The 15,113-nt window shown below is 42.8% G+C and overlaps 1 protein-coding gene across 1 annotated transcript; it reads right to left on the bottom strand.

Annotated features, from left to right (window-relative positions):
• Positions 1-6,694: 6,694 nt before the first annotated feature.
• LOC115123526 (immunoglobulin superfamily containing leucine-rich repeat protein 2-like) lies at positions 6,695-10,925 on the bottom strand. The gene is made up of 2 exons (XM_029652872.2): positions 10,686-10,925; positions 6,695-9,378 (listed from the first exon to the last, which is right to left on the bottom strand). The coding sequence occupies exons 1-2, from the start codon at positions 10,920-10,922 to the stop codon at positions 7,480-7,482; spliced, it is 2,136 nt and encodes a 711-aa protein (XP_029508732.1). The 5' UTR covers positions 10,923-10,925; the 3' UTR covers positions 6,695-7,479.
• Between the last annotated feature and the right edge of the window lie 4,188 nt (positions 10,926-15,113).

Genomic DNA, 15,113 nt, shown 5'->3' with positions numbered 1-15,113 from the left:
TAAAATCATATCAAAAATCTTGAAAGGTCGGGAGATAGTTGTACAACATCGTTGGGACAGTAGCTCGCAAAACAAACTCACGATGCATAAAAATACAGGACACTGAAATCCACCTGATGCCGTTTAAAGTGTCAGTTGATGATACTGTAGAAACTGATCATTTATGCTTTCACCAAAAAAATACAATTCCTTTCATTTTCACTGGGTCTTTACATCACATTTCGACATTAAGAACAATATCTAAATTCCTATAGAATAGGCCTACGCTAAAAAACCACACGAAGGAAATAAGTAAGTATAATAAGTCATCTGTGTGACATGCCATGGACATGTTCAGATTCATTAGATGTTAAATAAGTCACATGTCAAAGCCCTCACATTACATTAACCAACATCAGTTGACAGTGAACCGGGAACATGCCTTGACTACATAACGTGATGTTCCCTCTTTGATCGTCACAGCACAATGGAAATAACAGTTGATAAGCACTGTGCTGGCGAGCACCGTGTCCTGTTGAGGTGAAGCTTACATTTAAAGGCTAGAATACACATTGCATAAAGGGGACAATTCAATGTCTTCTTCTTTTTACAAGTTATGAGGTCTGTTTGAACTGTCGAACAGCTGTGCTTCCAGTAGTCTATTGTTACTGTAAGAGGAATGTTGTACGTTTTATATACACTGCATTCAGAAAGTATTCAGACCCCTTGAATTTTTCCACATTTTGTTACATTACAACATTATTCTAAAATTGAGTAAACTGTTTTTTGTTTTTTTTACCATAATCAATCTACACACAATACCCCATAATGAGAAAACACAAACAGGTTTTTTGACATTTTTGAAAATCTATTAAAAATGTAAAACTGAAATATCACATTTATATAAGTATTCAGACCCTTTACTCAGAACTTTGTTGAAGCACCTTTGGCAGTGATTACAGCATTGAGTCTTCATGGGTATGACGCTGCAAGCTTGGCACACCTGTATTTGAGGAGTTTCTGTCATTCCTCTCTGCAGATCCTCTCAAAATCTGTCACGTTGGATGGGGAGCGTTGCTGCACAGCCTTTTTCAGGTCTCTCCAGAGATGGCGATCGTGTTCAAGTCTGGGCTCTGACTGGGCCACTCAAGGACCTTCAGAGACTTGTCCTGATAACACTCCTGAGTAGTCTTGACTGTGTGCTTAGGGTCATCGTCCTGTTGGAAGGTGAATCTTTGCCCCAGTTTGAGGTTGTGAGCGCTCTGGAGCAGGTTCTCCGCAAGGGTCTCTCTGACTTTGCTCCATTAATCTTTGCCTCAATCCTGACTAGTCTCCTAGTCCCTGCTGCCACCACCATGCTTCACTGTAGGGATGGTGCCAGATTTCTTCCAGATGTGATGCTTGGCATTCAGGTCAATGAGTTGAATCTTGGTTTCATCAAACCACAGAATCTTGTTTCTCATGGTCTGAGAGTCTTTAGGTGCCTTTTGGCTGTCAGGTGCCTTTTATTGAGGAATGGCTTCCGTCTGGCCACTCTGCCATAAAGGCCTGATTGGTTGAGTACTGCAGAGGTGGTTGTCCTTCTGGAAGGTTCTCCTATCTCCACAGAGGAACTCTAGAGCTCTGTTAGAGTGACCATCAGGTTCTTGGCCACCTCCCTCACCAAGGCCTTTCTCCACCGATTGCTCAGTTTGGCCGGGCGGCCAGCTCTAGGAAGAGTCATGGTGGTTCGAAACTTCTTCCATTTAAGAATGATGGAGGCCACTGTGTTCTTGGGGACCTTGGGGACCTTCAATGCTGCAGAAATGTTTTGGTACCCTTCCCCGGATTTTTGCCTCAACACAATCCTGTCTCTGAGTTCTACAGACAATTCTTTCGACCTCATGGCTTAGCGTTTGCTCTGACATGCACTGTGAACTGTGGGACCTTATATAGACAGGTGTGTGCCTTTCCAAATCATGTCCAATCCATTTCATTTACCACAGGTGGACTCCAATCAAGTTGTAGAAACATCTTAAGGATGATCAATGGAAACAGGATGCACCTGAGCTCAATTAAGAGTCTCATAGCAAAGGGTCTGAATGCTTACAGTGCATTTGGAAAGTATTCAGACCCCTCAACTTTTTCCTCATTCATCTACACATAATACCCCATAATGACAAAGCGAAAACATATATATGTATATATATATATTTTTTTACTTCACAGGAGAGCTATTTGAATGTTAATCAAAATGTGTTTTTGGGCAGAAATGCCTTCTGGAACATGTGAACTTGCATATGCCTTAATAACAAACTTGCATTTAAATTTGAACAAAATTGTTCAATTATGAGCCTAGTTGGTTTAGCCACGAAAAAGTGAGTAACCTTTCCAGTAGCTATGATTGGCTGAGATAATGAGTGGCTGGACATGCCGAGATGAGTTCGGATTGGTCTACCATGTAGCAAGCTTCTGTCTATAATTTGAACTGGTCAGTATCTGTATGTAATCCTTTCTAACGGAGCTTTTGTGAAAGATATCAGGTTCATGATGTCACTGCGCCAACTGTCGATAGAACTGTTGCTCTCCACTTTCTTGAGGACCGAGTTTTGAAATCAGTGGAATTAGCGTATGATAGCTAAAGAGATGGAGAAAACACCTGTCTCCGGATAGCCATGGCATCCGTGACAGAGAGGGTGAGTCCATCCATGTATACGGGCAAAATAGTCTAGCTAGCTACATTTTCAGATATTACACGTTTCTAATTTTGTCAGAAAGTCATTTTCATTTCAAGTTAAAGTGTACTGTTAGCTAGCTAGCTAACATTAGCGGCGCTCCTAGTGGCCGGGGACTTTAATGCAGGCAAACTTAAATCAGTTTTAACACATTTTTACCAGCATGTCACATGTGCAACCAGAAAAAATTAATCCTAGACCACCTTTACTCAACACACAGAGCTGCATACAAAGCTCTCCCTGCCCTCCATTTTGCAAATCTGACCATAATTATATCCTCCTGATTCCTGCTTACAAGCAAAAACTAAAGCAGGAAGTACCAGTGACTTGCTCAATGCAGAAGTGGTCAGATGACGCTGATGCTACACTAGAGGACTGTTTGGCTAGCACAGACAGGAATATGTTCCGGGATTCATCCAATGGCATTGAGGAGTACACCACCTCAGTCAGCGGTTTCAAAATAAGTGCATCGATGACGTTGTCACCACATTGATCGTACATACATATCACAACCAGAAGCCAAGGATTACAGGCAACATCCGCATCGAGATAAAGGCTAAAGCTGCCGCTTTCAAGGAGCGGGAGAGTAATCCGGATGCTTATAAGAAATCCCGCTATGCCCTCAGACAAACCATCAAACAAGCAAAGTGTCAATGCAGGATTAAGATTGAATCCTATTACACCGGTCCTGATGCTCGTCAGATGGGGCAGGTCTTGAAAACTATTACAGACTACAAAGGGAAACCCAGACACGAGCTTCCCAGTGACGTGAGCCTACCAGATGAGCTAAATGCCTTTCATGCTCGCTCCGAGGCAAGCAACATTGAAGCATGCACGAGAGCACCAGCTGTTCTGGATGACTGTGTAACAACGCTCTTGGTAGCCGATGTGAACAAAACCTTTAAACAGGTCAATATTCACAAAGCCGCTGGGCCAGACTGATTACCAGGACGTTTACTCAAAGCATGTACGGACCAACTGTCAAGTGTCTTCACTGATATTTTCAACCTCTCCCTGACCGAGTCTGTAATACCTACATGTTTCAAGCAGACCACCATAGTCCCTGTGAAGTGAAGGTAACCTGCCTACATGATTCCCGCCCTGTGGCACCCACGTCGGTAGCCATGAAGTGCTTTGAAAGGCTGGTCATGGCTCACATCAACAGCATCCTTCCGGACACCCTAGACCCACTCCAATTCGCATACCGCCCCAACAGATCCACAGATGACACAATCTCAATCACACTCCACACTGCCCTTTCACACCTGGACAAAAGGAACACCTATGTGAGAATGCTGTTCATTGACTTCAGCTCAGCGTTCAACACCATAGTGCCCACAAAGCTCATCACTAAGCTAAGGACTGTGGGACTAAACACCTCCCTCTGCAACTGGATCCTGGACTTCCTGACGGGCCGCCCCCAGCTGGTAAGAGTAGGCAACAACACGTCTGCCACGCTAATCCTTAACATTGGGGCCCCTCAGGGGTGTGTACTTAGTCCACTCCTATATTCCCTGTTCACCCACGACTGCGTGGCCAAACATGACTCCAACACCATCATTAAGTTTTCTGACGACACAACAGTGGTAGGCCTGATCACCGACAACGATGAGACAGCCTATAGGGAGGAGGTCAGAGAACTGGCAGTGTGGTGTCAGGAGAACAACCTCTCCCTCAATGTGAGCAAGACTAAGGAGCTGATCGTGGACTACAGGAAAAGGAGGGCCGAACAGGCCACCATTAACATCGACGGGGCTGTAGTGGAGCGGGTCGAGAGTTTCTAGTTACTTGGTGTCCACATCATCAACGAACTATCATGGTCCAAATATACCAAGACAGTCATGAAGAGGACACGACAACACCTTTGCCCCCTCAGGAGACTGAAAAGATTTGGCATGTGTCCCCTGATCCTCAAAAGATTCTACAGCTGCACCATTGAGAGCATCCTGACCGGTTGCATCAACGCCTGGTATGGTAACTGCTCGGCATCTGACCGTAAGGCGCTACAGAGGGTAATGCGAATGTCCCAGTACATCACTGGGGCCAACTTAACTGCAATCTAGGACCTATATAATAGGCGGTGTCAGAGGGAAGCCCATAAAATTGTCAGAGACTGTTTTCTCTGTTATCGCACGGCAAACGGTACGGGAGCACCAAGTCTAGGACCAAAAGGCTCCTCAACAGCTTCTACCCCCAAGTCATAAGACTGCTGAACAGCTTCTACCCCCAAGCCATAAGATGCTGAACAGCTTCTACCCCCAAGTCATAAGATGCTGAACAGCTTCTACCCCCAAGTCATAAGATGCTGAACAGCTTCTACCCCCAAGTCATAAGATGCTGAACAGCTTCTACCCCCAAGTCATAAGATGCTGAACAGCTTCTACCCCCAAGTCATAAGATGCTGAACAGCTTCTACCCCCAAGTCATAAGATGCTGAACAATTCATAAAATCACCACCGGACTATTTACATTGACCCCCTCCCTTTTGTACACTGCTGCTATTCGCTGTTTGTTTGTTTGTTTGTTGCCATTGCATAGTCACTTCGCCCCCAACTACATGTACAGATTACCGCAAATAGCCTGTACCCCAGCACACTGACTCGGTACCGGTGCCCCCTGTATATAGCCTCGTTATTGTTATTCTGTTACTGTTTATTATTACTTTTTATTTTAGTCTACTTCTTCTTGAACTGCACTGTTGGTTAAGGGCTTGTAAGTAAGCATTTTACAGTAAAGTCTACACATGTTGTATTCGGCGCATGTGACAAATTAAGTCTGATTTGATTTGGGTCGCTAGCTAATGTTATGTGTATGATCTGTGTAATAATATTACCTGTATCTCAGAGCCATTATAGCCTAATGTTAGCTAGGTAACATTGAACCTGGTTGGTTAGCTACCCGCAGATTCATGCAGGGTAGTAACGTTATGAGTTGGGATTATGGTTCATTGTTTAGCTAGCTAGCTGGCTACATGTCCAAACAAAAGACTCCTCTATGCAAGTAACCATTTCATAGACTGTTCATGATGTCACTGCGCCAACTGTCGATAGACGTAGCTGGTGATTTGCTCTGGCTATCTACTCCGATTTCAGAGCCTCTCGTCTGAGTGTGGATAACAGACAGATTTATGAACACTCAACACCTATTGAATTTGGCAAAAGAGAGTAATTAACTTGTTGCCAGCAGCACAGTTGCAGTCACCAACACTCTGGATAAAACAGCCTACCCAGCTCTCCTAGGGTGAATAAAATGGTCAGAGTGAGCTGTTCTCTCATTTGTGTCTGAAAGTAGCTAGCAAGATAGCCAACATTAGCCCGTTAGCTTGAGTGCTTGACTGCTGTTGTTACGTCAGAACACTCAGATCAACCCTACTCCTCGGCCAGAGCGTCCAGCTCTGAACTCTCCGACAGTGAAACACTCTGAATTTACGAACGGACAATCTGACCACGCTGAGATTACAAATGCCCAGAAAACACTCTGGCACTCCAGATTAAATTTACGAACACACCCGTAGTATTTACCAGCCTTTAGTCTTGAAATCTTTGGTTGTTTAGAACATTGCCTCACATGTGAATCCTTAAAGAGATGGGTGGGGCTAAAGCTTAAGAGGGTGTGAACGATGTTGGATGGGTGTAGACAAAAAAGAGCTCTCCCGTAGGTGTACCAAAATGTTCAAGGGCCATTTTCTCAAAAGTGATTTCCCATTGTTCCTCAACTGTAGTGTATGATATACCATTTTCTAGCTCTGAGTCTCTACTTTTATCCAATATGAAAAACACAATTTCAAATTTTGCTACATAAGACCGAATCGAGCCGGTCGGTCACATATTAACATAAGTATTCAGACCCTTTGCTATGAGACTCGAAATTCAGCTCAGGTGCATCCTGTTTCCATTGATCATCCTTGAGATGCTTCTACAACTTGATTGGAGTCCATCTGTGGTAAATTCAATTGATTGGACATGATTTGGAAAGGCGCACCTGTCTATATGAGGTCCCACAGTTGACAGCGCATGTCAGAGAAAAAAACAATCCATGAGGTAGAAGGAATTGTCCATAGAGCTCAAAGACAGGATTGTGTCAAGGCACATATCTAGGGAAGGGTAACAAAACATTTCTGCAGTATTGAAGGTCCCCAAGAATGCAGTGTTACTGATCTATCGGGGGAGAAGGGCCTTGGGCAGGGAGGTGACCAGGAACCCAATGGTCACTCTGACAGAGCTCCAGAGGTCCTCTATGGAGATGGGAGAACCATCCAGCTTGTCAAAAGGCACCTAAAGAATGGTCAGACCATCAGAAACAAGATACTCTGGTCTGATGAAACCCAGATTTAACTCTTTAGCCGGAATGCCAATGTTCTGTCCGGAGGAAACCTGGCACCATACCTACAATGAAGCATGGTGGTGGCAGCATCGTGCTGTGGGTATTTTTTTCAGCGACAGTGACTGGGAGACTAGTCAGGATCGAAGGAAAGATGAACAGAGCAAAGTAAAGAGAAGCCTGATGAAAAACTGAGGCTCCAGTGTGCTCAGGACCTCAGACTGGGGTGAAGGTTCACCTTCCAAAAGGACAATGACCCTCAGCACATTAGTGGCTTTGGGACAAGTCTCTTCTTTGGGTTATAACGGGTTACCACTTACTTTCTGAGGTAAAATTAACTATCCACCTTCATCAGGGCTATCATTTCTACGTGAAATAATGATCTGTGAGTTACCTGCTTTAAAATGTAGTTGAAAGTAACTATTTTACAATCTCTCTCTCCTTTGATAGCATCACACGGCTCTGCTCAGCGACTCATCTCTTTGTAGTTACCGTTTCCATCCTCAGAGATATTCACCGCCTCGGTGCCCAATGGTAATCTATCGCTGTACTCCGAACCCACCTCAAATTTTAATGTAGAACCTGGGATAGACTCGGTAACCACACTCCCCTCCACCTCCTCCCCGTCCTGTCCGTCCTCCCCCTCTCCTCCTATCTCACTTGGGTTAGAATTCTTCTCTGACTCTACAAACGACACCTGGGGGTCGAAATCACCTCCAACCATATGTTTGTCCATTTGATCTGGGTTCTTCTGCGCTGCCTTCATGATCAGTTTGTAAGTCTTTCCCTGGTACTTGTTTAAGAGATGACAGCAGGTTGCTCCCAGCAGAGGGACTGTAGCCAGCACCAACAGGAAGGTACTAACCATCACTATGATCAACAGAGAAGGAATTTTCATCCTCGTTGTGAAGACAACCTGGACCTGACAGTCCTGCCCTCCGTAGGTCAGACACAGGGTGTAGTTAGTGCCTGGTTGTAGGCCCTGAAACTTATAGGTGTTGATCCCTTCCTCTATCCGGGACCACTGCACCACAGAGTGTCCGTTACCAGTGTTAAAACACAGATAGAGCATGTCCAGAGGGGTTTTGGTTGAGCCTTGATAGAGGCTGAAAGGCTCTTTGTCGACGGTCTCTAGGTTCTCATTGTGGTTGAGGTGAAGGTTGTTCTTACTGTTGGGGAGCTGGAGAGGGTTGAGCTGCACTTTGGCCTCCGTCTCGGATACCTCCAACGCGATGACACCTAAATCAAATGTGTATTGCTTCAGCTGGTCCAGACTGAGGTTGAATGCGTGATTGGAGATGTACTGAGTGCCATCGCTGATACCACACTTCCTGGTAAACGGAAGCTCCTCTGAGCCCTCGCCAGCCTGCACTGAGCCATCAGCGTGTTTAACAGATGACCCAGTTGGAACGTTCTTGGTCTTCTCAGAGTCGGACTTGGGCCAGTTGATGATGTTGTTGGTCATCTTAGGCCCCGGCTTGTTTCCACCAGACGGACGGAGGATCTTATCTGCTGTGGTGTCCAGCATGGAGTTAATGGCTTGTTTCTTGGTGACCGCCACCTCTACCTTCACTGTGCTGTCTGCTTTACCGAGGTCGTTGACAGCTGAGCAGCTGTAGTTCCCATCCTCCTTCTTGCTCATACGGGGGATGATCATAGTGCCGTTCTGGAAGACCAAGAACCGGCCGTTGGTGCTTTTATCATTGATGGGCGAGTCACTATTCATGCTGACCACAGAGGGCAAACTGAATGTGAACTTCTGGTTCCTTGCATTCACCACCTCCCAACTGACCTCTGGTTTGGGGTTGCCCTTGGTCTCACAGTTGAGAATCACCATAAAGCCCTCGTATAGCTCAGTGTTATCCAGGTTTGGCTGGTAGGTGATGGACACTGACGGGGCCTTGCAGTCCAGCTTGGGCATTTTGGTCACCAGGGCCCCTTGCAGATGCTCTGGGGCCTCGCAGACGATAGAGTCCTGCTCCGGGACAGAGATCTTAGACTCCGTGATCCAGTCTCTCAGCCACTCCAGACTGCAGGAGCAGGTGAAGGGGTTGTTGTAGATCTGAAGGTGAGACATGGAGCTCAGAGAGCTGAAGGTCCCCTGAACTATAGTAGTGAACCTGTTGTTGTTGATCCTCAGGGACCTCAGGTCTTTGAGAGTCGAGAAGGAATATTTAGGGAGGTTGATCATCTCGTTGTTGTTCATCTTGAGCAGCTGAAGGGAGGTGAGGTTGGCCAGGTCTTCCCAGGGGAAGCTGTTGATCTTATTGTAGCTGACGTCCAGGTTTCTCAGCTGGATCAGCAGTGCCAAGGTGTCCCTCTCTATGGTCACGATCTCATTGTGGGCCAGCCATAGGGAGGTCACCTGAAGAAGAATACAATATTAATATCTCTTTTGCTGTACCCAGCCCATCCCATGTAATATAATCATATAATATATGCCAGTGACTTGCAGTCATGCTTTCAGACAGTTTTCGTATGGCTCCAGTGGGAATCAAACCCACAATCATGGTTTTGCAAGAACCATGATCTGCAAACTGAACCCCACAGGACCATATTCACAAACACCTGGGTGACGTTAGGACCATATTCACAAACACCTGGGTGATGTTAGGACCATATTCACAAACATCTGGGTGACGTTAGGACCATATTCACAAACACCTGGGTGACGTTAGGACCATATTCACAAACACCTGGGTGATGTTAGGACCATATTCACAAACACCTGGGTGACGTTAGGACCATATTCACAAACACACCTGGGTGACGTTAGGACCATATTCACACAGAGACCTGGGTGACGTTAGGACCATATTCACAAACACCTGGGTGATGTTAGGACCATATTCACAAACACCTGGGTGACGTTAGGACCATATTCACAAACACCTGGGTGAAGTTAGGACCATATTCACACACACACACCTGGGTGACGTTAGGACCATATTCACAAACACCTGGGTGGCGTTAGGACCATATTCACAAACACCTGGGTGGCGTTAGGACCATATTCACAAACACCTGGGTGGCGTTAGGACCATATTCACACACACACACCTGGGTGATGTTAGGACCATATTCACAAACACACCTGGGTGATGTTAGGACCATATTCACACACACACCTGGGTGACGTTAGGACCATATTCACACACACACCTGGGTGAAGTTAGGACCATATTCACAAACACACCTGGGTGATGTTAGGACCATATTCACACACACACCTGGGTGACGTTAGGACCATATTCACACACACACCTGGGTGAAGTTAGGACCATATTCACAAACACACCTGGGTGACGTTAGGACCATATTCACACACACACCTGGGTGAAGTTAGGACCATATTCACAAACACACCTGGGTGACGTTAGGACCATATTCACACACACACCTGGGTGAAGTTAGGACCATATTCACAAACACACCTGGGTGATGTTAGGACCATATTCACACACACACCTGGGTGACGTTAGGACCATATTCACACACACACCTGGGTGAAGTTAGGACCATATTCACACACACACCTGGGTGACGTTAGGACCATATTCACACACACACCTGGGTGAAGTTAGGACCATATTCACAAACACACCTGGGTGACGTTAGGACCATATTCACACACACACCTGGGTGAAGTTAGGACCATATTCACAAACATACCTGGGTGACGTTAATAAAGCTCTTGGCCTTCAGGAGTTTGATCTTGTTGGCAGAGAGAGAGAGGGTGGTGACGTTGAAGGGGAGGCCTACGGGAACTAATAGCAGGTCTTTGTAGGCACAGTCAGCGAAATGGTGGGCGTATTTATCCAGACAGCTACAGGTATCTGGACAACACTGGGCCAGACCCAACACAGAGGTCCATACAGCCAGGACACAGACCAGCCGCCACGACGCCATGTTCACCACCTGAGAACACACAGACAAGATGTTAATTAACAATTCATGAGATTATTTTCTGCTAATCTATACAGATCTTTAAAATACAAAAACCCATACATCATAATGTTCTACACATAAATAATAATAATAGTAATAATAGTAATAATAATAATAATAATAATAATAATAATAATAATAATAATAACAATAATAATAATAATAATAATAATAATAATAGTAATAATAGTAATAATAATAATAATAATAATAATAATAATAATAATAATAATAATAATAATAACAATAATAATAATAATAATAATAATAATAATAATAATAATAATAATAGTAATAATAGTAATAATAATAATAATAATAACAATAATAATAATAATAATAATAATAATAATAATAATAATAACAATAATAATAATAATAATAACAATAATAATAATAATAATAATAATAATAGTAATAATAATAATAATAATAATAATAATAATAATAATGATAATGCATTGAGACATCCTGTTGCATCCCATCACGACACTACATCAAATCAAATTGTATTTGTCACATACACATGGTTAGCAGATGTTAATGCGAGCGTAGCGAAATGCTTGTGCTTCTAGTTCCGACAATGCAGTAATAACCAACAAGTAATCTAGCTAACAATTCCAAAACTACTACCTTATAGACACAAGTGTAAAGGGATAAAGAATATGTACATAAAGATATATGAATGAGTGATGGTACAGAGCGGCATAGGCAAGATACAGTAGATGGTATCGAGTACAGTATATACATATGAGATGAGTATGTAAACAAAGTGGCATAGTTAAAGTGGCTAGTGATACATGTATTACATAAGGATGCAGTAGATGATATAGAGTACAGTATATAGGTATACATATGAGATGAATAATGTAGGGTATGTAAACATTATATTAGGTAGCATTGTTTAAAGTGGCTAGTGATATATTTTACATAATTTGCCATCAATTCCCATTATTAAAGTGGCTGGAGTTGAGTCAGTGTGTTGGCAGCAGCCACTCAATGTTAGTGGTGGCTGTTTAACAGTCTGATGGCCTTGAGATAGAAGCTGTTTTTCAGTCTCTCGGTCCCAGCTTTGATGCACCTGTACTGACCTCGCCTTCTGGATGATAGCGGGGTGAACAGGCAGTGGCTCGGGTGGTTGATGTCCTTGATGATCTTTATGGCCTTCCTGTAACATCGGGTGGTGTAGGTGTCCTGGAGGGCAGGTAGTTTGCCCCCGGTGATGCGTTGTGCAGACCTCACTACCCTCTGGAGAGCCTTATGGTTGAGGGCGGAGCAGTTGCCGTACCAGGCGGTGATACAGCCCGCCAGGATGCTCTCGATTGTGCATCTGTAGAAGTTTGTGAGTGCTTTTGGTGACAAGCTGAATTTCTTCAGCCTCCTGAGGTTGAAGAGGCGCTGCTGCACCTTCTTCACGATGCTGTCTGTGTGAGTGGACCAATTCAGTTTGTCTGTGATGTGTATGCCGAGGAAATTAAAACTTACTACCCTCTCCACTACTGTTCCATCGATGTGGATAGGGGGGTGTTCCCTCTGCTGTTTCCTGAAGTCCACAATCATCTCCTTAGTTATGTTGACGTTGAGTGTGAGGTTATTTTCCTGACACCACACTCCGAGGGCCCTCACCTCCTCCCTGTAGGCCGTCTCGTCGTTGTTGGTAATCAAGCCTACCACTGTTGTGTCGTCCGCAAACTTGATGACACTACATCACTACACTATATCAATACATCACTACATCACTACACTAAATCATGACATCACTACATTACATCACTACATCAATAAACTACATCCCTACTTCACTACATCATGACACATCAATACATCACTACACTAAATCACTACACTACATCACGACATCACTACACTAAATCATGACATCACTACATTGCATCAATAATCTACATCATTACTTCACTACATCATGACACATCAATACATCACTACACTAAATCACTACATCACTACATCACGACACCACATCAGTACAGTACAGCATTACACTACATCGCTTCATCACTACACTACATCACTGCATCATCACATTACATCACATCACTACAAAACACTACATCACTACATTACATCACTACACCACAACAGTACATCAGCGCTACATCGCTTCATCACTACACTACATCACTGCATCATCACATTACATCACTACACTACACTACATCCCTACAGTACATCACTACACTACACTACATCCCTACATTACTACAGTATATCCTTACATAACTACACTACATAACAAAACATCACCACATAACTACACAACATCACTTCCTTACATCACTACACTACATTACTACACTAGACCCCTGCACTATATCATTACATCACAACACTACATCCCTACACTATATCATGATAACACTACACTATATCACAACATTACATCACTACATCACTGCACTACAACACTACACTATATCACTACATTACTACACTAGACCCCTGCACTATATCATTACAGTACATCACTACACTACATCACAACACTACATCCCTACACTATATCACGATAACACTACACTATATCACAACATTACATCACTACATCACTGCACTACAACACTACACTATATCACTACATTACTACACTAGACCCCTGCACTATATCATTACAGTACATCACTACACTACATCACAACACTACATCCCTACACTATATCACGATAACACTACACTATATCACAACATTACATCACTACATCACTGCACTACAACACTACACTATATCACAACATTACATCATTACATCACTGCACTACAACACTACACTATATCACTACATTACATCACTAAATTACATCACCACACTATATCATTACATCACAACACTACATCCCTACACTATATTATGATAGCACTACACTACATCACAACACTACATCCCTACACTATATCACGATAACACTACACTATATCACAACATTACATCAATACATCACTGCACTACAACACTACACTATATCACTACATTACATCACTACATCACTGCACTACAACACTACACTACATCACTACATTACATCACTACACTATATCATTACATTACATAACTACACTATATCATTACATTACATCACTACACTACACCACCACACTACACTATATCACTACATTACATCACTAAATTACATCACTACACTATATCACTACATTACATCACTACACTACACCACCACACTACACTATATCACTACACTACATTACTAAATTACATCACTACACTATATCACTACATTACATCACTACATCCTTACATTACATCACCACATTACATCACTACATCACTACATTACATCACTACATTACATCACTACACTACATCACTACATTACATCACTACACTACATAACTACATCACTACACTACATCACTACACTACATCACTACATTAAATCACTACATCACCACATTACATCACTACATCACTACATTACATCACTACATCACTACATTACATCACTACATCACTACATTACATCACTACAATACATAACTACACTACATCACTACACCACACAATATCACTACATTACATCACTACAATACATCACGACATTAAATCACTACACTACATCACCACATTACATCACTACATTAAATCACTACACTACATCACCACATTAAATCACTACACTACATCACCACATTACATCACTACATTAAATCACTACACTACATCACTACATTACTACATCCCTACATTACATCACTACAATACATAACTACACTACATCACTACACTACATCACTACATTACATCACTACACTACATTTCTACACCACACAATATCACTACATTACATCACTACAATACATCACGACATTAAATCACTACACTACATCACCACATTACATCACTACATTAAATCACTACACTACATCACCACATTAAATCACTACACTACATCACCACATTACATCACTACATTAAATCACTACACTACATCACTACATTACTACATCCCTACATTACATCACTACAATACATCACTACACTACATCACTACACTACATCACAACATTACATCACTACACTATATTACCACATTACATCACTACATCACTACACTACATCACTACAATACATCACTACACTACATCACTACATTACATCACTACACTACATTTCTACAT

The sequence above is a fragment of the Oncorhynchus nerka genome, linkage group LG9a (genome assembly GCF_034236695.1).
Source record: "Oncorhynchus nerka isolate Pitt River linkage group LG9a, Oner_Uvic_2.0, whole genome shotgun sequence".
Lineage (NCBI taxonomy): Eukaryota > Metazoa > Chordata > Actinopteri > Salmoniformes > Salmonidae > Oncorhynchus > Oncorhynchus nerka.
Note: the sequence above shows the minus strand (reverse complement) of the source record. Positions and strands in the feature narration are given on the sequence as shown.